Source organism: Varroa jacobsoni, unplaced genomic scaffold (genome assembly GCF_002532875.2).
Source record: "Varroa jacobsoni isolate VJ856 unplaced genomic scaffold, vjacob_1.0 scaffold_1425, whole genome shotgun sequence".
Classification (NCBI taxonomy): Eukaryota; Metazoa; Arthropoda; class Arachnida; order Mesostigmata; family Varroidae; genus Varroa; species Varroa jacobsoni.
Window position 1 is genome coordinate 304424 of NW_019214327.1, and position 24057 is coordinate 328480.

At 39.1% G+C, this 24057-nt stretch overlaps 1 protein-coding gene across 3 annotated transcripts in view; it reads left to right on the forward strand.

The window, feature by feature from the left end:
- LOC111269943 (BMP-binding endothelial regulator protein) overlaps positions 1-24057 on the forward strand; it is a 118379-nt gene that overhangs the window by 50563 nt on the left and 43759 nt on the right. For all 3 annotated transcript variants that reach the window (XM_086972297.1, XM_022849872.2, XM_086972298.1), the window contains 2 exons: positions 746-828; positions 14740-14839. In XM_086972297.1, the coding sequence (XP_086828423.1) occupies positions 746-828; positions 14740-14839 (183 nt within the window). The remainder of the gene's footprint in view (positions 1-745; positions 829-14739; positions 14840-24057) is intronic.

Genomic DNA, 24057 nt, shown 5'->3' on the forward strand with positions numbered 1-24057 from the left:
ACAAGCTTACAGTAAACCAGCTTTCTAGAACTTCACCAAATATTTTGAGGTGCCAGTGAAGAGCTTGCCCTGTAGTAAAACATGCATTATTTATCTCCGGTACCGATCTGACGTGGAAATGATTTATCGCCTCGCCGTGCAAGCAGTGATATTCAAATTTTTAATAGCAAATGGCCGTAGTACATTCGCGGGCTATTGCATGGGGGCTCTACCTTTCTGTGTTTGAAGTCTTCTTTAGAGCTACCAGATGATTCTCCAGCTCTTAGCTGGTCGAATCTTCACGTAATAAAACCCGCGGTTCATCGTCATCTGATTCTTGCAATCGTCCGGAGTAGCGGTTCGTGTTTCAAATCTAGATTTACTGCTCAAAAAATGAGTAGTCTTTTGGGAAGCGCTGTTAGATACTACTGATTTCTGCTCTGTTTCACACAAAGTCGACCTTGTTTCAGCCGTTATTGAAAAAACACGAGAGTAGTAAGAATGCTTTCTAGTATCCCATACAAGCCTAGCTAAAATGTAAACAATACAGTAGACAGAGCATTGTTCAGAGAAACGTTATGTTACTGAGTTTATAATTAAATGGGTAAGTAGATGTGAGGATATACGTATTGCCTCCTGACTGATCTAAGACAACAATGCTTTTAGTTGTAACCAAACAATACTTACGAAAGACTATTGGTTAAGGAATACAATCTAACGTCAACGTTTACTGTTTTATACGTTCTTGGTCTCCTTGTTTCCTCAGGCTGCTTGCTAAATGGAATAAACTATGCCGGAGGAGAGATATTTGAGGCTCCAAACGATCCTTGCCTAAAATGTATATGTCAGGTAAGATCTAGAACATCTCGTTATTACTTCAAAATGCCTCGATCGATCCTCATAGCGTAAAATTCTAGATATAAAATAATAAACCTGATCTCAGCAATATCATGTCGAAGTTAGCAAAGTAAATGCGACTATTACATACGTTTGTCACTTCGTTTCAGCTATTCCGGTATTATTTGATTGTATGAATACTATATTCTATCTCAGGTTTCTTTATTTCAAGTATTACTATATCTAGTTAGGCCACTGTTATCCTGTAGCATTTATTTTGTGATCGAATTCATCACGGTGTCTATTTAGCCTTGTGATACTGACCTCAATTTCATAGATATCAACAGCTGTACAAAGCTGTTTTTTGCTTTTCTACTATATCTTATCTATTACTTTGTTGAGCAAAGTGACCTTCCAACATTATGCACTATTTATTACTTTGGCAAGCGCAACAAAAATTCAGTCTGCGGAACACAACTTGCTCAAGTTTTTTTTTTGATATTGTACTTTGAATGCCAGCCCTCATTTTGGTTCTACAAAAAGATCTTGCATAATGTTAATTAGTATTTTCGCTTGCTTGTTGGCTACTTTAAACATTCATTTAAGCCAACTCATTTCTGTCCTACACAAGAGTATGGTAAAGAAATACCGCTATTGATCCGAAGTACGAAAATAAAGCGCGTCAGTTTTGAGCTCTTTTATATTCATGTTTTGCCGTGTTTATGTGGCAAGTATTTTCGAAATTATTACTCTGGTATTATTTTTCTCACAGTCTGACCGCATCGTTAATCTGTAATCTGAAAGCTTCCAATACCTCTTTCAACCAGTTAGCAAACAGCCGGCCTTAGAGAAATGAGAATTACCCTTTCATTTTGAGTGCGAAATGTCTCTGAGCCGAGAATATTTATGAAACTACGAACATTTGAGATGCGTTCAATTTATGCAACATCAAATCGTAAAACAAAGGTCTGTTTATATTTGTTTTCTTTCGCTTCGAAAACGAATGGCTGAAAATATATTAACTTAGGAAGCAGGAACCGGCATTACGGAGAAATGATTCATTTGTTTTGTTTGTGCATCCTTTTTTCGACCAAACCGTTTGACCGCGCCTCAAATACTATTCCCTACATTCGAACACCTCTGAATGGATCAGACTCCTGTAAATGGCATCGGTTTAGTAAATATTAGTTTTAACGATAATGGCTGTTTATACTGTGTCACTCAGCCGGCGAGATTTCTTACAGCACAATGGGCAAAACACATGATTTGCAGTAACTTTTTTACAGTGCAACTGCTATTATTTCACGTAGGCTCCCTAGCTTAAAAAGCTTAGCCTCCTAGTTTCTATCTCTCACAAACTGGGCAGTGACTGAAGGGGTGTTTTGCAGGGCTGCTTTCCAAAATCGGTTTTTCTAATAATTTTTGCGTTGTGAATGCATAATGTGAGTCGGCATTCTTTTGTTAAAAACGTGTATCGCGTAAACCCACCGCGTCCGGTTTTGGCTACAGAAGGACCATGTGTCTGTAACGAGAACTATAATATTAGTTGATCAAAGGAGACCGATGTCACCTTCCACCCAGAATACGAATACTTTACTTCTATGTAGCGAAAGTAGTATGGAGGTTCTCATACATGGCCGCTTTATTTGTTCACTAGTCCAATTAGACAAAAATGAGAAACGACTAATTTTTCAGCAAACTAAGATCAATCACTTAGAAGTGACGATTCCTTCTCTGTCTTCTGTAGGTTTAAGTTTTTATGTTGACAAAATCGAAAAAGATCCGAGGTTTTCGTGTAGCATGCAGCTGCTAGTATTGTTCGATGCGTCGGGCTGTCGCTGTTGATTATCAATTGAGGTATTCGAATCCCTTAACGTGTCCTTTATTACGTTCTAACATTAACGGCTACCTCCGAGAGTGCGTTTCCATGACCTAACAAGTCATGCGATGCATGGTATCCGTAGGCATGAAGGTACAGTTAAAAAAAAAAATTCGATGAGCTTAGTTATTCGAATCCCTGTGAACACTATCTTGTGTGCATCCGCGATGCTGTAGCACGAACATATCAATCAAGCTCACGCATCGAGAAAGAGCCTAACATGTGTTGGTTTACGTAACTATAGAAGAATGAATTTACTCCACGTCGTTGCACAAGCGACAATATTGTTTTCAGTGGGATGATTAAATCAACAGGTAATGGGTCGGACGAGTTAGTTAAAAAGTTTGAGGAAGTACGATGTTTTTCCTTTTAAATAACTGAAAATTGCCCTTTGTTAATGTATAACCGCCAAAAAACAAGTTGTTTACTTCCTACGATTCACTCCAGCTCTCATATCCTATCGGCTGCCAATATTCGATAAGCGCGCTTTTCCCCTCCCGTTTCTCCTTGTTTCCTATATTGCAATTGTTGTAAGCTGGCCCTTAGTTTGTAGATATAAAATGCACATATTTCAGAATGTGTAATACATATGTGATAATATCCTGTATATATTTAAATACGCTTCATATATACATAATTCTCAATAGATTACTGCTCATAATGTCGGCTTGCTGATTTAGTCTGTCCGTTTGTATTACCATATGTTACCCTCGTGAATTAGACAATATCCGAAGCTGGTTCAGCGCTGCATAATTATACGAGAGGGTGAAGCTGATGGTATGAGAGCTTCATGACATTGTTCAAGCGTAAGCAAAATCACCCGAACAAAATTACCTTGTGTCCGACAAATCTATTTTTGTTACCGTGACTCTTTTTACAATTGTAAGAATCAGAATGCAAGATGCCTGCAGCTTGAGCTAAGCGTTTCTTGTTTTAAATGTCTTCGTTTGCTCACAAGCTGTTATTTATTAGTTGAAATAACTTCGTTTATACTACGAGTACGCTGCAATTAATTGAATTCACCCGCATTTGTACTTTAGCACGTAAATACAATTGATGTATCGTAAGGTAGAATGCTTGAAAACGAAGCAGTCCATTGGAACGTGAAAACAAAAAATGATTAAAGAAAATGTTGATATTAAATTAGGCCATGGTGGCTTCAATAACACTTGAAGCAACAGCTTAAATTTTTTTAACTTTAAAAAAAATGCTATATAAAAACAATTAGGAAGTTGAAATAATAACTAGAAATTGAATGGGGCCGCTGGGCTACTTTTAATGACAAGTAGTGCAGTTTGTACATGAAATCTATAGGTAACGAACATGATACCAGGAAGAAGAAATGGACGTGTAGAAAAGAAAGTTGTCTGGCATATAGTAGTAGCTACAAAACGAAACATGGTAAGAATGAAGTTACGTATAGTAGTGCGTGAGCCTCGGAATCGGACAGATGTGCTGGATACAAAAACTGCAATAACAAAAGCGTCGCGAAGGAGAAGCAGAAACATTCAAATATATTGTGATAGACTGGAGACTTTAGATTTTGGTGAGGACGTCAAAAAGTTATCGTCTGCTTGTCTCTCTGTCTGCCCGACCTAAATCGACTCTGTAAAGGGTTGAGTTGCTGTTCTAGATCGATAAAGTTTCATCCAAGCGTGAGATAGGACCATTGGTATGATTTTTCTCGAACGAGTTCGTTCTTCGGTAAATCAACTTTTTCGGGAAATTATTCTTTGACAACCGTTAGGAATTTATCAAACAATAAATTTTTATCGGTATGTTTTTCGGTATAAACGGTATAATGCTGATTTAGATAAATCGTTTATTTAACAACCGTTGACAGTTTATTCAAATTATTATGTGAAACATTAAGTTTCAAACAAAAAAAGGCGCAACATGCGGTTTTCGTTCCTTCTCGTTTGCTAAATATTATTGAGATTTAAAATTTTTATTTTTTTTGCTTAACCATTTGAGCTATATTTTCGATATATAAATCACACATGACATAACAATTTGCATTAATAATACCTTTTGGGGGCATTGTTTTTCTAAATCAACTTAGCTCATTTGGGAAAAGGGAGACGAAATATTAGTTGGATCATATTCTTTGATTGCGTAAATAGTTTTTCCAAAGGGTAGGATTAATTGAAATGGGAAAACGGAATAAATGCAGTAACGTGTGGTTACTACAGTCACGCTTCAATGGGAGTAACATCAGGGAGATCTGTGGCCGCGCACACGGAGTTTAGCTTTACACGTAAAAGGATCGCAAAATTTCGTTATTTCGACAATTTTTCAATATCGCGGCTTCTGAGGTATACCGATAGGAAAGCGGTCCTTTCAATCATTGAAACAAGATAGTAGAATAGCCTCACTAAGATAAGAAAAGGTATGAGTTTGAAACCGCACTATGTTTGGCTCAATCAATAAACCTATAACATTTATAGGGCAAAAGTGAGAAGAGGCAAAGATGAAAAATGATCATCTTCCATTTGTCAAAGTTGCAAGGGGTAATGCAGTAATGAGCGGACCTAACTATGTGTATACAATTGCTATACTGAATACTACATAAATGTTAGTCAATAAAATCATTTGAAAGACCGTAATAGTCGTTGTTGTGGTCATCAGTTTGGACCCTTATTAACACTATGATATCACAACATAGCTTGAGCGTAAATTGAATCGTTCTGTATTGCAATAGTTTGCGATTTCCGTGCTACCTTAGCAAGTGAAAAGACCTGTTTTTTTTTTTAATTCCGCATAATATATATTGTTACAACGCGTAGCAGTAATACATTAGATCCTAGCCATTTTCGTTACTATCATTGTGTAAGGCTGAGGTATTGAATTGAGGAATAAGGTGCATGTATGATAGTGCCAAAGCGTCGTTCGTAGGTTATTGAAGAAAAAATATTGACTGTCGCTCTAGCTAGATGGCCACGTATTTCAGATTATACAAGAGGTCTCAAGTTAGCCTTGCTAAACTTTAACAGTAAGTGATGTTCTAAAATTGTCGGAATGCCTTTGTGTGGAGCTCAAGGCGGAGCGTCAAAAAGTCGATATATGTCACGATTTTATTACGACAGAGGCATAAATGCTACTGTAAAAGCGACCCAAAGATGATTCTATTGCTTTCGTTCTGTAAACTTTTGATGTCGGAATCATAGTCGGAAAAAGTTGATGAAATTCTTACAAAAGTTGATCAAGGCCGCCGTGACATCAACGTCCACAATCGAACTGTCTCAAACGATCTGGCTATAGAAAAGTTTGATGCTTGGGTGCTACACGAAATGCTCGATCGTATTCCCATCTACGAGACAGTACAAAGAAGTAATTAAATTGGGTAATTTTTAAAGCGGTTGATCACGGGTACTAAACAGTGACTCACATACGGTGATAATGTCCAAGTAAAAAAAAAATAAATTTGACTTACAACTTATAATAAAGCTCAGACTGAGGCAAAAATAATATGTGTTTACTGGTACTGGAAAGAAATATTGGAGGAGTTGTTGTTGCCTAAAAAGACGACTCATTCGGACCTCTACGGACAACAACTAGCAAAATTACAACAGCTATCGAAAAAATCGACCCGAACTAACGACCAGAAAAGGGGTTATCCTACAATATTAAATACCAAAGCACATACATCTTTAGGCACCACGTAAAAATTCAAGAAAATTAGGATGAAAACTATCATCTGTTTAGGTCTTTCATTCACAAATGTTAATTTGCCTAATGTCATTCTTCACCTAGCGTTAATTTAGCCTCAACCGAGGACTGCAAAAACTACTTGTTACAATGTTCTATAGTGAAGGGATTGTGGGGTTCCCAGAAAAACTGAAGAAGTTAATCGATCGAACCGGTGCACATTTAGTCTAACAGTATGACTTTAAAACACAGGAAATGTTTTTATCAATGTGAGCTCAAAGACGGTCCATACGTTTTAGTCGACTCAATGGGTGTCAAGCGGGATCAACAAACCGGTAATATTACATGTAGAGCCAATGCATAAACACAACTAAAACATCTACGAATACTATCATATATTTCACCCAAAATTTTGAAAATTATATCGATAAAACAAGCGAAGATTAAAAAGGCTCCGCTGTTCACAATTAATGTGGCGATTGTGCTTAAGGGAGTTTTGTTTACACGATAGAATGCACGAAAGTGCCTTAGATACGCACTTCAAAAGAACGCGTTCCTCTTTTTTGGGTTAGTTATAGGCAAAGCAAAAACGCGAAGGAGAATAAGACGAACGGCAGACTTTCGAATTTACGGGCCTTCTGCTGCTGCTGGAAGGTTTTTGTATTATTGTATGATCTCGTATTTCGCGGCTATTTACTGGGGGAGGCAGCTGGACGAAAGCCTAGACTAACGGCCACGTCTCTCTCCCTTAGTAGATGCCGAAAACGGAACACAGACGAACCGACGATAGACAAGAACTCGGCATTACCTATAGCAATAACAACGCAGCCGACACGACAACATAGAGTATAGATGAATGCACATACTCTCTTGCTTTCCATTTCTTTCTCTTTCCTTAACAGGAAAGCTTTAGGCCGTTCAGGGCTTGTCTTAAAGAACGACCCAACTATCTGCGTTGAATTCGCGTTTCTAAGGTAGCTAAGAGCCCACACTTACACGTGATGTCGCTCTTGCTTCAAATCCGCCATTCTAACCAGAGATGTTGTATAGCTAACCTCAAACGGAGTATATCTTTATATATATATATATATATTTTATGGTAATCTTCTTTATGCTAAATTTGAACCATGGCCGCAAACAGCGATGCAAATAAAAGAAACTATTGCAGGTTATTGCATAATGATTTCTCATATTGGGTGAGTAATACGAGCACATTCAGAGCATTCGATGTAAAATTGTCAAAACTCTTGTCTAATCATTATCTACAAAGGGAACTCTGGGACCCTGCCAGCTTTCTTGATATAACTGCTGTAACAGAATTTTTAGGCCTGAATTAGGGTGGTGATACATTTATTCCCTTTATTAATAAAAATATTTTTGCGGATGATGAAATGAATGATAATATGTTTCCGAAGTGAATTATCAGTTCCCTTTTGTGCCAGTCAATATTTTAAACTTCGCGTACTCCTAACTTTCGCACCCTTCGTCCTTTACTTTTTTTTTAACGACGAGTCCTAAAGCCTAGGAAAATACCTAGAACGAGATCTCATTGTTCAGTGTTCAAAAGTATTGTATGTATTCTTCCTCTCCAACGAAACCGAAATTCAGCAGACTGATCTGCAAGATTCAATAATTCGTCATCCGGGCTATTCTACTGAATATTTTATAATAAAAATGCAACAAAGACCGATTAATCGAAAACACATCTTTTTTTAATGTTGTTAAAATAGCTTTGTTAAGTAATTGTAACATGTGACTCGACAATATCTATATTTATGGTATATTTTTAGGTAAGAGTTGCAAAGCAAGATTATCTAGGAAAAATATTTTCTGATCTTTGCTAAATTAGTTTGCCATAACAAAGCTATTTGTTTCCAGATGAACCCTTCGATTTTGTATAGTTTGCCTAAAGCTTTTTGAAGAAAAAATTATAAAGACATTTAAATTACGCAGCAACAGCAGACAAAATTCACCAAATAGTTATACGATCACTTAAGTTTATCAACTGACATCAAAGAATAACAACTTCAGCTGCAACAATATAGGTTCGCGCAGAAGATCAACTTTCAGTAATTAAGTTTCTGTTTCCCAAAAGTGAGAACGCTGGTGGATCCCATCGAAGAGTAGTGAAAACGGTGAACCAGGAGGCCCGTAGCGAAACAATAGCGTGTTACCGGTGCAACTGTTCTTTTATGATATTTTTTTGGAGGATTCATGTAATACAGTTTATATAGGTCTAGCGCCATCACAGCATAAAGTCAGTCTGCTTAATGTGTGTGGTTCGACTATGAAGCTTCGCAATTGGACTCATTCTGATCGAGGCTAATCCTTAATTCGCAAGACTTACTCCGAATCAGCCCAAATCGTTACCTGTTAGTACGGGCTGATAGGAAGAACAGACTAGTATCACTGGATCATCAGGCCGGAGTCACCGTGGTCAGAATTTTTTAAGACGAGCTTGCTTTTTGCAGGAGTGTATGACCTCCCTTCGTTCATCCTTTTAATTTGACAAAGCATTGCCTGTCATGTTGTTCAGTGGCAACTTCACGACCCAATCATTTTTTGTCAAGATCTCCTTTGCTCAAGCCTCGTTCCCTGCACTTTCGTGATCGAGTGAAAAACGATGCAAATTTCCTCCCGCCGTTTCCTGAAGACATTTCATTTTTCCTGCCATGTGTGTTTCTTTAGTGTAGGTAATCACGGTGCAGGCGATAAGCGTGTGCTGCGCCGAAAATTCCAGGTTTACAGTACAGAGGACACAGATATTTGGTAGAGTCTACCAATTTTATGAAACTAGCTTTGAAAATCTCCGTTAACTTGTGAAGGTGACTTTGCGTAAGGTAGTAAGTGAGCTCTTCGTCAAAGCGTGCAATCTAGATCTCTATGGCAGGGATGATGACTCTAAGTGCCGCTCGCGGAGCAGAATTACGACTTGCCTCTTAATCTTCTCGCTATATTCTAAAGACTTTGCCTTCCGCATTCGTTAGATTGGGCCAAAGCATATGCTTTTGTTTAATTCCTAAGTTCTAGGGAATCGTGCCCGCCAAGACCAAGGCCGGGCTTGTTTAGTAGGCTTGAATAGATTAAATGCAGAGATGCAGTGGGGAATTTTAGTAACTTGTTGACCGCCATTTCCGTGAATTCGGGTATTGTTTAGACAAGCGCCCGGAAGAACAATCAGGTCTGCCACTATCGTAAGAAGCCTCCTTTTTCTTGCATAAGGTCGGCTGTACACTGAAAAGCTAGGTGGAACATCTAATCACGGTGCAAATGTTGCGAGAATGGAAATCGAAAGGTTAACTATTACTAAGGAAGTGACTACACATTTTAAACAACTTTATAGTTTTGATTATGGAAGCTTTTGAGTAAAGCAGACACAATATGCTTTCTCTCAGCTATAAGTAAAGTTTTCCCTAGTAATTGTTACAAAAATATAAAAAAAACGCTGTAAATGAAAAAAAAACAGGATGCTTACAAATTGAGATTACAACATACGGAAACACGAGTAGCTTTCTGTAATTCGCGCAATTATAACCGGTAAAAAACATCTGGAACACACCGTTGCTATATACGAGACACGAGTCGCCCACCAGGAAAGGATCAGGCCAAGACATAGCGTCGAACAAAAAAGAGAGCGACTTTGATAGAAGTACCGAATTAATTTTGCCGTAAGCTGCATATAATCGCAATGGATAATAAGAGTATTTAAATTACTGCTCAAAAAGAAAACCGTCAATGATGCCAGATGTTTTAAATTTCTGAAAGGCCTCATATGTGGCGCGCGTAACTGGACCATGACGCATTCCTCCATCACCATGCTACATAAACGGACTCAGAGGCTCTGCTTCGCGTCTGTTGATTTTGCCGTTGATTAAACTAACTTGATGTTACATTCAGCCTAATTTAACATAAACCAACAGTTATTTCGTTCCACCTAACTCGCTACCCTTACATAAAATATAACTCAATTGTAGATACTGACAGGCATCCGAGACCCTGCTATATTAATTCTGATATTCTATTGCAACTATCCAGATGCGGTAATCAAATTTCCTTAATTTAATCAGTTTTTATTTTATGTCAGTGACCAGGTTGCCGTAGCGCAGTTATCCTATTCCAGCCATGATTGGCCCTTATGATCAGTAGGTTCCAGCAGAATTCTTTTCAACTTGTACCGCCAAATCAGCCTTCAGCCGTGCACGCGGCGCAAGTCTAGGACCTTATCTAAGTCAGACGTCATATTCTTTAAGCTATTATTTCCGCTCTCTCATTGGAACGTTGTCGCAATCTTCATACATTGTATTTAAATCATTTCCTTATTTCAAGTTATCCGATTCCCAAACTTTAATTCGACATTTTGCGCCTATTTTATGAGGCTGAAAAAACACAATTTTCCAATACAACATTTTTACAAATTTCGAATGGATATTGGACAAAGTGCCAAAACACATTTTGGCCGAATTATTATTATGTTCTATGGGAGACAGCGATTACGGCTGGGAAAAATATTCATCTAATGGGAGATTGAGTCATGTATCCAGATAGTTTACATAACATCAACCATTTTGCAAATTGATCAAATTAGTATTACACCTTTATAGGAAAGAACTGCGTCCGATAAAATATTGGTACACTTAAATGATACAAGCTGTGCTTTTTCAGTTGTAGGCAATTTTGGCAAAAATGACAATTTTAAGACTGCCTCCCAAAAGTACGGAAAATTAAGATTTTCCCCCGTAAGTACAGTGCTACACCTATTTGTATGAGAAAACCAATTCTTCGTAAGATAAGACTAACACACGATCAGTTCTATCTTAAGCGCAACTCTTCCTGGGATACAGTTCTAGCGGCCTACCAAAAATCAGCCCAATCCAACCGCACTACAGGTTCTTTTTTGAACTGACGAATAAACACACAAGTTTCAGCAAAAACTGCTATCCGCGGACTACCCCTGCCTCTATTAAATACATTTTATTATCCTTGTGTAGAGGTGAAAGGCTAATTACATTCATAATAGAGGTAACTTCGATTCATTCACAATTTAGCAACACTAGCTGAGCAAATTTGTTCACGCATTGGAAATATCTCGAGGCACTGTTTTCAAACGTGGGAAATGGAAAAGACGTTTTTGTTGTTTGTTTACGATTCATTATAAATTGACATTAAGATTTGTGGAAAAAAAATCTAATTTTTTCTACGATCAGGTAAAATATTTAAACAGTTGAATTAAATGAAGATACAATAAAAACTGGTCGTAAAAGACCTGGCTGGCTTCGTCCTTCCCCATGAGGCAGGAGACATAATATGTGAAGAACGCTGAAGGAATTATAGGTGCAGTAAGTTCTTCAGCCTCCACGCTTGAGTGGTTACCCGTCAAAAGCATCCCAGTGATCTACGTACCTGAGTAAGAAAAATGCAGTAATGTGGGAGAGGTGCCCCGCAGGTCGATTTTGAAAACAGTAACGGAAACCTAATGGCCTGTCAATCATGTTCGTAAAATCGCTCAGTACAAGAGATTGCACATCACAGTATCTCTTGTGGCGGTGCATTTTTGGAGATATTATTTCTGGACTCACAACACAGATAAGAGTAAGGTAGAAGCCATCGTTCTTTAAGAAAAATAAGTACCTTATTTCGAATTTTGCTTTGTGCTTTGCGTATGCTCATTGCGAAACAAAGTCGAACCTGGAGTTGACAACGGCTACTCTATACCTTAATATTAACCTGTAAAGTTTTGAGTTCTACATTGGATACGGGATTTGCATCACAAGCTTGGCGTGGTTGGAACTCTCGTTTGCTGATCAAGTCAAAATAAGCATAGATATGCGGGATCTCTCTTTTTCGGATATTCTTTAATTACTAGATAAACAGTAACACACAGGTTACAGCATGGAATGGCGTATGAAGAGCTTATCTAAACCGAAACACTCGCCCGATAAAGTCTGGCCGATCCTCGAGTCTTTGACTCTCGGGGAGCTGGCAATAATATATACTGCTCAGTGTATATCTGATCAGTGCGCGTTAGACATCATGATTGTAAGCAATGAAGTATAACTGAACGAACTAATGTACATCATGGGATCTTGCCTATGTTTCGCCATGTGTCGCGGGCTGGCTTTAAATATTGAAACGTACGCTTTCTCAAGAGAACTAGGTTATTACCATTATCGGTTCGTTTAGTGAGAGACCGTTGCCTGGAAAAACTATTGACTGCATTAAATACAATGCAGGTTTTCTGACTCAATCTTCGGCGGGATGCTGCAGATAGTTAAATGCACCGGCCAGACATATTATGCTGTACGCGTAGGTGCGGCTGCATGTTCCTAGTGGTCGCTATTCCGGAGTAATACTAGTTTCGCGCACGTCGCAGATGTGTTCCTTTATTGCGTTGAAGTGAAGTATACAGGGCATTCGCGCGTCGAAGCACAACAAGTAGGATTTTAATGATAGCGTAAAATTTGAAACGATTCATAATCTGTAGCCGGCATCCGATGGCCTCTTCAAAGTCATTAGAAAATATCTTTTAAGAAATCGACATGTGCTGACATTGGTGAATCTATGTAGTGATAGAGGATCTGTTACATGACTAGGACAGCATTGTAAGTATCCTCAGGACCCGCTTTCGCCATTTGAAACAGTGTATTGTCTGCAAGTTGCACCAAACGCCTTGACAGCAGACATGCTGATTCTGCATGGCGCATTGAGTTCCGTGAGCAAATTAGTGTTACTCATTAATTTGCATTCCATGCGGTAAAAATTATTTCTTACTCTGAGCAATAGGGCTTTACATGTATGGCACACCCTGTTTATTAGGCTGACACTCGCCGGCAGGAAGCTGGTTTCGTTCGTACTTCGTCGATCCAGGCCTGAGGACGTCATAAGAATCTTAATAGGTATGTGGCTAAGTAGGGCTTGGTTGTGTAAATGGGGGTTATTGACGGGCGCATCAGAAGGCTCTGTGTCTCGTACATGGGTGGGACCTCAGTAGACCTCGAGTTGGTATCCGGCTGCCCTTGTAGGTCGGACTCGGAGGTGGGACATATCTATCGGGGCGGTCCAGACCATCGGGCGGTTGCGGTAGACCCGTGGCTCGGAAAGTGCCCGGACAGACAATGGGAAAAGGCTCGGACGTTTGCTGTGCTTCTCCATGCTCCCTTCGTGGCCTGGTTCCTAAGAGCGGCGGCTTTCGATCAGCGACGCCTCGGCAATGCGACGCAGGCAGGTAGGCTTTTGAGTGTAACGACAACGCTCGCGTATAATCTAATAGCTTCTTTCACAATATAGTTTACGCACAGTTCTTCACGCAGCACAAGTTGAGCACACTTATTTATGCAACACAATTTTCACAGAATTATAAAATTGTACATTTAATAGCATAGTAGTACAGCCTTGGTGCTTCTGAATGCTGGTGCGGTGTTGTTTTTAACGTGAAAGATGAAGAAAAGTTTTCACTGTCTGCTTACAACCAACCAAGCTATCATTAAGCTTTGTGGGAAAATTTTTCTATCAAATGCATTTGGCCAATCGTTTCTCTCTTTCTCGCAGATACTCCCAGAGTGAATTCCTAGCGATGCACATAAAATCAGCTTAATCCAATTAGTTTAAAAGGTCGTTTTCGATTCGACCCCGATCTCTAGTAGTTAATAAAGTAGACAGTGCGGATGTGCGGGCTTTGCCCCGTGCTCGCTTTGTCGCTGATTAATTTATATTATTTCGTATGGGCAAAACAAACTCTGTCTTCTAGGGACAAAAGTATCTGTCCAGTCGACCTCGCCTACCACACTGCTCTTTCCAGGGCGATATTATAGAGCCCATCAAAAAATCATTAAGGCCTAAGGAGTTGATTTAGGTCGGACAGAACCCGATATCCAAGACTTTTAGTAGTTAGTAGATTATATTTTGAATGTTTCTTTTTATTCTCAAATTATGCTCGGTTTAACAGTTCTGCATACATTAAGTCAGGCGGCCATTGTAGAGTCAAGGATGCTTACATATCATTGCAAGAGTATGTACGTTTGTATAAAAGTCGACAATTTTGATACAAGACTCCTGAAAGTGAAGCAGCCAATTCAGCGTACCCAGAAAGGCGTTGTAGTAAGAATTTAGAAGCACCATACGTGTTTGGTTCAGAGCGAGCAGCGAACGGCCACAGCTCTGCGCAGGAGATTCTCGGCAGATTAGACCGCTTTTTATTTGCTTAAAGGTAGACCTCGTCACAGTAGATGCGATTTTAATGGTGACACTATATGGGAATAACCTTGAACTGCACTTGACATTCAAATTTAGATGCAGCAAGAAGCCCACTTGAACGTGCTATGACGAAATATCTTTGTTAAAATATACTAGACGGGGCTACCTTTCGAATAATACCGGTATCATCTTTGTATGTATTTCAGGAAGGCAGCATAACTTGCCAACGGGAAGCTTGCCCCGTCATGGCATGCCCCTTTTCCAGACAAATGGTTACTGCTAAAGCCTGCTGCCCTACCTGTAGAGGTACGTATTAACCGTTTGATATCTCAAACGACATTTTCTTGTGATCAGGCCATAATAAGAAATAAATTTCATAGGTTATAGAGTGGTTATGCTATAATTTGTAGAGATTTTATATTTCGTACGCAATTAATTAGAAAAGTGCGTATTTTTACTCAAAACATCTAACATTATCACCCTATGATTAAACATATTTGAACTACAAAAAGGCTCGAGCTTCATTCTAGTATTAAATTCCAAGGGTGGTTAATTTCCTTGCTTCCTCAAGTAAGATAATCTGTTTAACTATAATTAATTTTCTTCGAAAACGATTCCCCGCTACACGGTTTGTAAAAATATGCTTTGAAATTTTTTAGAACAACTAACATGCTGAACTAGCTTTCACTTGTGCCGATTCACTGCTATATTTCCCTGTGATGGAAAAAGATAATTATATTAATGTATTCTAAACTTAAATAAAATAAAACAGACTAAATAATTTCTTTAGACAACTACGACAGATAGTTAAACCGCGCTTATACCAAAAGAAACATCACTCTTGCAAAAGGCATTAAGGACAATAACAGCAACCCTAGGTCTGGTGTGGGAGCGAAAAACAGATGAATACTTTCTAAATTCAACATGGATCGATAAAAATGGCTAAGTTCTTCTAAGGACCCTTCTAAGGGTTTTATTTGTTGCCAGTCCAAAAAGGCGATGACACAGTAAACGGTGATGCGACGAAGTGCCCGGCACCAAAATTTACATTTTTTGAATGAGACAACGCTACTATGAGTAAAGTGCAAAAGTCACAATCTGTGTTTAGTCGCTTAGTCAAAATAAACGTATATTATGGAAAGGAGTATATTGTGTCACGGACCGAACGTCTTTGATGATGCTGCGATACATCCAGAATCAACATTTCAGGTACGGGGAACAACTAATTGTTTAGTTCTGTAGTTGCAATACACTGACATCGTAACAGACCTCACCATATTGCTGGAACTTCAATGTAGTGTTATGTATGGAGAACGTTGCTCAAATCTAGTGTAGCGTAGCCCTGTAGAAATTCGGCTGAAGTTTGATCGGTCTCTAAAATAACTTTCCGCCGAACTACAGATTTTCAACTTGAATTCTAATGTATTTTGCATATCAGAACGAAAATGAAAAAAAAAGTACATAGAGTTACGTCAGAACGCGCCAAATTTCGAATAGACGCCCCTCTAAATGTCGATAGAGCAAGAATAGCTAAGCAACAACATAAACTGAGGAATCCTTAATAGCCCTGTACCGACTCAAACCGTTAATGCTAGAAGAAGATTTGGTTTCTTAAGATCTGGAGTAACAAAACGTTTATTTACCTTATGAAAAAAAACTTATGTCGTCCGCGAATGGTCGAATAATAATAACGGGATACATGTTATTAGTCTGGAAATCGTCGTTTTTATTAGATTTCGTCGCAAAGCTTTTTCTTTTCAGGTGTTTCTTGAGCATTGGAAAGAGGAAAAGTCACAGAAGCATGATTTGGTGAGTATAAAATTGAGGCAACACAAGCAGCGAACTTATCCCAACGCATATAGTGAGTGTATTATCAGGGCAAAGAATTTGCGACTTATCCTCCCAGAACTCAAGCCTCTTGGAAACAACATTAAACGTTTTTTTTTTTGCGTCACCGTACAATCACTCGGCGTTTACGCGTCAAGTTGCTCAGTTTCTTTGGCTCAGACGTTCGTAAGACGCTTCTGCTCCATACCCAACACCCAGATCTCGTCTTGCGTAATAATGCATTGAAGTAAATCCAACTTCTTTTTAGATATATCCACATTTTTCTACAGGGGTTTCTGATCGGTCTATATTAGGCTGAAAATCAGGTTCTCTGGCTTAATCTTCGCTGCAAGCTTTCTCACCTCTAGACGATTTTCCGAAGCGGTCTAACATGACTTGTGTGACGTATCTAATTTTTATACGAGTTCATTAAGTACGCATCGGCAGTCCCGTTTTTGTCCTTACTTTCTATGATAGCTTACCCAGAACAAAATGGAGCTAAAAGCATTCTTCTCATCCGTCCTAAAACCATCAGCACAATTTATACACTCGACTTAATCACCAAAAGCCTTCTGCACCATTGACATTATCGTTAAGCGCTTGATTTCGTTCTTAAGCGGACCAGCAGAGGAATATGATGTCATAGGTCCAATCACGAATAGGCCTCTAGGTGATAAAAACCAAGTTTCTAATAATCCATATCTTTTTGACTCAGTCATATTACTAAGTAAATGGTCCTTAAGATCATCAAAAACTTTAGTAACACCGCAAAAGACGCCGATTGTTAAATGTCACCCACCATTAAACACTTGATATACTCCACCATGAACCATGATGAGTTGATCTCTTAAGCAACGTAAACATAAGCCGTACATGTGGAGGGATGATCTAAAAAGCCTCTGAATAGGATAATAATTAAAAAGAATACACTCCTGGAAAACCTTAGATAGGAAGAGGGTTACCGCAAGCCATGTTAGTGCCATGTATGAATAAATAAATATAGCATGAGAAGATACGAACTTAGAAGAAATAGTGCAAGTAGCAACGGAAAGTTCAAAGACAAATTCAATCGACAGAGCTTATTAGAGAATGCTAAGTTTAATTACCGTAGTTGGAGGAATAAAAGAGAACCTATATGGTATGCTTTAAGAGCTTCGAACACTGCTTCAGCAGTTGAGCAGCAGTGATGTCGAATAGAAAAAACGAAACAGCAAAAAATACACCTAGTTTTAACATTTTTTTGGCAAAACACAATATGAGATGAGAGTTAGGTGACAGTTAACTTTGACTGACGGCAAGAGTAACAAGGACCTTACAACATCAGTAGGAGTTTTGGGTTCATTGCCGCCACTAAAAAGAAAGGAAGGAAACACGTTTGTCACTTTTGTTCTATTGGAGCATTCACAAAGATCTTGGTAATAGTAGAGGAGCAGCTGCCAGCAGTCTTAAGCTTGGATAGATAGGGGACATTCGTAGCTTCCTTCATTGCATGTCGATGGATGGGTGGGGACTCCCATTTCAGAGCGTGTGTACTACAAGGTGTGGCTTTAATCAGACAATCAAATTTTCAAGCCTAATATAATCAAAACAGAATTTTAAAGGCAGGACATGTAACAAGATCAGTTAGAAAATAAACCTTTCGGTAATCAAATAACTTTTTACTTTCAAAGATCCTTCGTCCGAACCGAGAAAATTTAAGTTAAAGTCGAAATTAAAAATACCGCATAATATTTTCGGTTAATGGAAGCGGTAGAGTGACCTTTTAGCTAGTACACAGCACGAGAAGTCAGATCTTAAATCTATCTAAATTGCCATACCGCCTCGATGAGAACATTCTCAATGTTGCTCATATTCGTCACTATTAAAACAGGGTCATGCATATTTCAATATCCGATCGTTAGTTAAGCAGTCTTCAGTTGATAGGATTGTTCTGTATAAAAAAAAGGTTAAAATTTATTTTCAATAGCATGATTATTAGTATTGGGATCAAGTCACTGTAAGCACAGGAGTTCAGTATTTAACGCTACGTCGGAAACGTCACTTGCATTATATTCTCACATAAGCAACTCTGCAAAAAAATAATTCCATGGGTCTCAGGTAAAGGCATGAAATACTCAAGAGTAAACAGAGAACCATTGCAAATGATTCATTTTTTTTATTAAAGGAGGTTGACTATTATGCTTGAGTAATATATAAGATCTCCAATGCTTTACACAAATGGTAGGATTGAATAGCTGCAATGGTGACATTAGTAGTATGAAACGCAGTATCGTACTACTACAGTATTGTCACTTCTCTGATACTACTACGATCTTGTCATCATATAAATGTATCATAGTATATTTTAGATTTGTGTGTATTATAAGGAAAATTTACGCAATGAAAATGTTGAGGTGAGATTGTCTACCCAGCAATGAAACTCCGTGAGCGTATGTTTAGGGGCTACAAGCAAGTTCTACTGGTCCAGGCGGGCGGTGAAGTCGCCAGTAATGATCAAAGGACAGGCAAGATGAAAAGACAGCATTTCAAATCCATTGGCAAGTGTCTTCGTTAGTACGTATATTCATTCCGAATCAGCCGGACGAAAATAAGCTGCTATGAGACTTAATCATTGGCTAAGTAAGGCAACGACGTTATCCTCTTTAAGACGTGATGTAAAATCGCCTATTTTATGAGAGTAGAAAACAGAGACGCCTTCGCTAGAGCGGGCTTGGTCCGTTGATTTCAGTGCAGGACAACGCATGGAGTAGAAGCGCGATGAGGGAAAAGGGCTAGCTTCAAATCTCCGGTAGTCCAGACCTCTATACTGTTAAGGGCTGCCGAAGGGAGGAACACCAGAGTTGCAGTCCCCTCATATTTCTATTCTTTCTTCTATCTTCCAGTTCTTAGTATCCTCCGAAGGTTCGACCTTCTTGGAAGCTCCGTGATCATCCTCGCAGGCGACAACGGTGATTTAAGGGCCAGATCCAATACGGAACACCTTAAATTCACCTCCAATGCTGTCAGAGCTTGCTTTACGAAGTCAGAGTTCCGCCCAGTAGTGGTACACGGACTTTTTGAGTTCTTTTATCATAACGACTTAGCGATTTCTATAAATTTTAAAAGAGGTGAAGAACTTCGTAAATCGTACACGGAATCCTGCACGATTTGTACTAGAAAGAACTAGAAAGTCAATTATTTTCGGTTGGGTGTCTATGACGTCTGGTTTAGATTAAGCCTGGTCAGAGTTTGCAATACATCATTTGTAATCGTGACATCGTGCTATGGTTACTAATCTCGTATAAAAGAGTATGTAATCAGCTCGAAGACTTATTGGACAACTTGGAGAAGCAAAGCACCATTTTGATACCGCATGGCACGCACACTTCAGTTTAAAATACCTGTGTTCACATAACAAGACCACTCACAGCTGACTGAGCTCCTTTATCGGTCATAACGAATTCGTCGAAAAGTTTGCTAAAATCAAGTCTGCTAGCTCACTGTTTTATAGAAGTTACGTAAGTTATATTGGATAATACTAGTTCTTACTTGTAGGTTTTTGCGGCTGTACTGAAGAGTTTAAGCGTTGTCTAATAGCAGCATTCGCTACGTTTATACTTCATTCTATTTCTAGTTCTGCGTGGATATTTGTAATACTACTTCACCTTCGGAGAAAAGATTCCTTTTCGTCTAGTACAGCATTCGGGGAGGTTCTGCTCTCTGTCGGTGCCTTGTTAATTTTTTTTGCTTTTGATTTATGTTACGCGCTCGAATATTGCTGTTCATATCTTTTTACCCTGGAGCGCCCAGTTGACCTGACCATAACGTCGTTCTCAAGCAGGAGTCTTACTCTTTTTTTGGTTTCTGCATATTCTTCTTGACAAGTTTGCAATGTTGAGTCAAACGTTCCAGAATATTCCAGTGCCGCATGTGATGCACGCACTACTTGACATTTTTCCTACTCTAAAAAGAAGCTCCTGGGAACACTTGCTACCTATGAGGACTTACATAAGTCATTTCTTCGAGTTACCTACCATACCTTTGTTTATTTCTGATATTAACCTCCTAGTTTATATAATGACACTTTTCGACGTTGATCTTCTTCTCCAGGCAAGCACCTAATCCTCATAAACTATTTTCAATTCCCGGTTGTGATGTCCTACAGTACCGTTTTATTTTATACCATAGTTGCGACACCTAAAGTGGTTCGAAATATTACAGTTATCCGCAACTTTTTCAACACCAGGTATTTAAGCCAAAAGGAAATACTTTAAATTAATCCTGCTGAACTTCTCTGGGATTTTCAACGGACCTATAAAGTTGCATTGGTTACAATATACCGTAATAATTATTTTCCAAAGTTAAAATTTGAACCAGCAATGGCCACATTGTCATGGCTACCATGGCAACAAGATACGCATTAGCAACCCACATTATTACTTAACCCCAACCTTATTAACCCTCATCACCATTATCGCCGCCCACTGTTCACATCAAGGCTAATTTTGAGCATTATTTCAAACAGTAGGTTCAAAGTAACAAGGGGCGGCGGGACGTTTGAATCCGGCTAAAAGAAACAGAAATTGATTGCTAAATAAGCTGTGAAACAATAAGATACTGCTTCTGAACTGAACTGAAATCCAAAGATTAAATGCTTGCGGCCGTGTTCGTTTTATGAACAGATATCAAACAAATGGCGAGTAATTACGGCAAGCACAAGAGATGCTGAATGAACCTAACCTAAAAAAAATTTAGTTTAGGTGGACATCATTGATGTGTAAGCTTGAATTTGTTAATAAGTGAAAGGATGGCAGAGAGGGGTTACTGGTTAAGAGACTGGAATAAGTATTTTAATGAAAAAGAGACGTTAAAATTGACCTTGACTAAAACTCGATGTACAAGTTTGTTGATGCTAATCAGGAGTCAACATTGTTTAGCCTCAATACGTGTTAAAAGGCACACATAAGAAAGGTGGCCCGGGTTCCCCAAAGCAGCAAGACAAATTGCAAGCTGTTTTTAGTTTTTACATTTCTCTTGTTTACGTAAAAGGAAACTGGCCCAGTTTTGTCATTGAAACCAACACTTTATAGCCAGCCGGTCTGCGCTTATACAGCTATAGATGTGTAGTTACTTATATATGTAAACTGTAATATCAACTTGTTACAACTCGACCACGCTTACCCAGCGGATTGTCCTGATCCCATAACCGGTAACCTTTAGCGCCCAACTGGTTCGGATAGGAATCCACTATATTTAAAGCTGGCTATCGGGTTGCACAATTTCTGACTTTCAACGCGACTGAGGGTGTCTTTCAGGAGTCCGCGGAAGTGGGCCTATACAACGAGATCTCTAGTCATCCTAGCATACACATCGTTGTCACGGTAATACTCGCAGGTGTCTAGGCTGTTTCTTCTGCCCAGTAGAGAACATATTCACCTTTTTCTAGTGGTGAATAGGCAGATCCATTATCGATAGGATCGGAAGGGACGTTCATTTTTGGCCTTTTTCACAGCCACGTATGTACTGATGTGTCCTAGATCATATTTTCTGTGCAAAAAATGTTATGCAATGAGGCGGCAAACAGTTTCCTGTGCACTTGGGTTAAGTAAGAGTAAAACAATAAGGCTTCGAGTGCCCTTGAGAACACGGCTAGCGATAGAGGGTGTTTGTGTAAAAAACCGTCTATTTTTCAAGTTTTTTTTACAATACAAAGGTCACCGCTGTTTTGCGATAGCTCACCAGATCATACGCTTCGTGACCGGCATTGCTGTAGACTTGAGGTCCGAGTGGACTTTCGTTGTCGAGTCGTAACGCGTGGCGCTCCCGTAAGGCGGAATTAACAGAATTCAGTAGCATCAGTCTTGCCAGGAAGTATTTAGTCTTGAACCACTCGGACTAACTTAACATAGAAACTTACCCTCAAGGGGATGAAAAATTAGCGAGAAGCGCTAATTTTACCGTTCCTTAAACGCTGCTTCAGAAAACTCTGAACGCCGGCTTCATATCTGGCTACTTAGGAAGAAAATGCTTAGCTCTCACAAACTTGCTAAACGTTTCGCCAGCTTTTTTGTGGCGATAAAAGCATCTTTTTGGTGAGCCTGCTTGCTCTAGAAGAAGGCCTTCACATAGCTTCACTTTAAAGCTTTCTCATATTCCCTCTGTACTGATCAGATTGAGCCCGGGTAACTCCTTGTAAACGAATATGCGCCCGCCGCACGACCCGGTCCGGTGGCTATACCCTTTCTCTACTAGCCGCTCCTCAGCCCATTTCGTAGCCTTCCTCTCGTCGAACGTGACCCGGGGCGACTCCCAATCAACTAGCGGTTTAAGCAACTCTTTTGCGACTTCGGCCATGTTGTTGCTAGCCAGGCCACTAAAATAAAAGCAGACGTTAAAAAAGCCTGACTTAGGCTACCACGGATAGCCAACAACCGATGCAAAAAACATCGCACGTAGTACTTTACATCGGAACTGACGCTCTTCGCCTTACTTTGAGCAAGCGTAAATTACAACTGTACCGGCCAAGCAAGTATTCGACCCACTGTATGTTTATAGTACAATATGGTTCGCCTTTTTTTAAAAAATGATCTGGGAAAGCATTTCAAGTCATTGCATTCACGCACACGGAAGGTTGGCCCTCGAACAGGTGTAGTGTCGGGATCGACTTCCATGTGATACGAATCGAGCTCCCAACGTGCAAATTGTTTGTTATTATAATCTCGTTCCTATTCATAGCAGTCTCAGAACTATGTAATCAACTTGCTGTTACTGAGGGCATTAGTGATTAACATGGTGCATTGTACCTGTTAGCTGCTACGTTTAAAAATCGATCATGCAAAACCTAAATGCAGTGCGTACATCTTGGCCTTATCGACAGCACCCGTAATATCAGAAGCGTTTTGTAATTCCGCTAACAAAGCTATTTACATTCCTAAGCTGTAGTGTAGCTACGGACATGTTGGAACAGCATAATTTGGCACGATCATTGTCACCTTATTCAGAATACAACACGGTCAAGTACAGTTCCTAAACGACGATCTTACTATGAGGGAGTATGCATAAATCTGCGTATGTTTTAGGTTGTCTGCATAAATTTGTGCGGAGCTATATAATCGTTCAAATCAAAAACGTCCCTATTATACATGAATGTATATGATGAGCTTTTCATTTCGATTCGCTAGTATAATTACCGTACTTACATATTCAAGTTTTCTTATTATGTGCCTTTTTTTTATTTAGTTATTTATTTATTTACTTGACAAGTATGTGTAGTTCAAAACGATATCATGCAAGCTGTCTGCAGAGTTACAGTGTGAACGCAGACGGATTTATTTGCGTGCCACTTATGTTATCTAAAAGTCATAGCCCTCACCTCCCGACGATTGCTATATAATCGGAAAGGAAATCGGTAAGAAAAGATAGATGGGTCTAAAGTCAGAGGCAAATAAAGGACAACGTGTTGGAAGTAAAGGACAAGTAAAGGATATCAATTTTATTTGCAGAATTAAAGGCAAATTCGCGATTTTGTTTGAATTTACTGGTTGGTACGGGGTGGACAATTATACTTGGTCTTAAGGTTTTTCGTGCCCAAATATTCAGGCTAATCTAAAAATATTTCATTTCAGTAGTCATCGAACCCTCTGCAATTTCACGATCCTTTACATTTCCATAAGAGAAATATTTTATAATTGCGTAGCAAACTTCCTATAATGGTACTC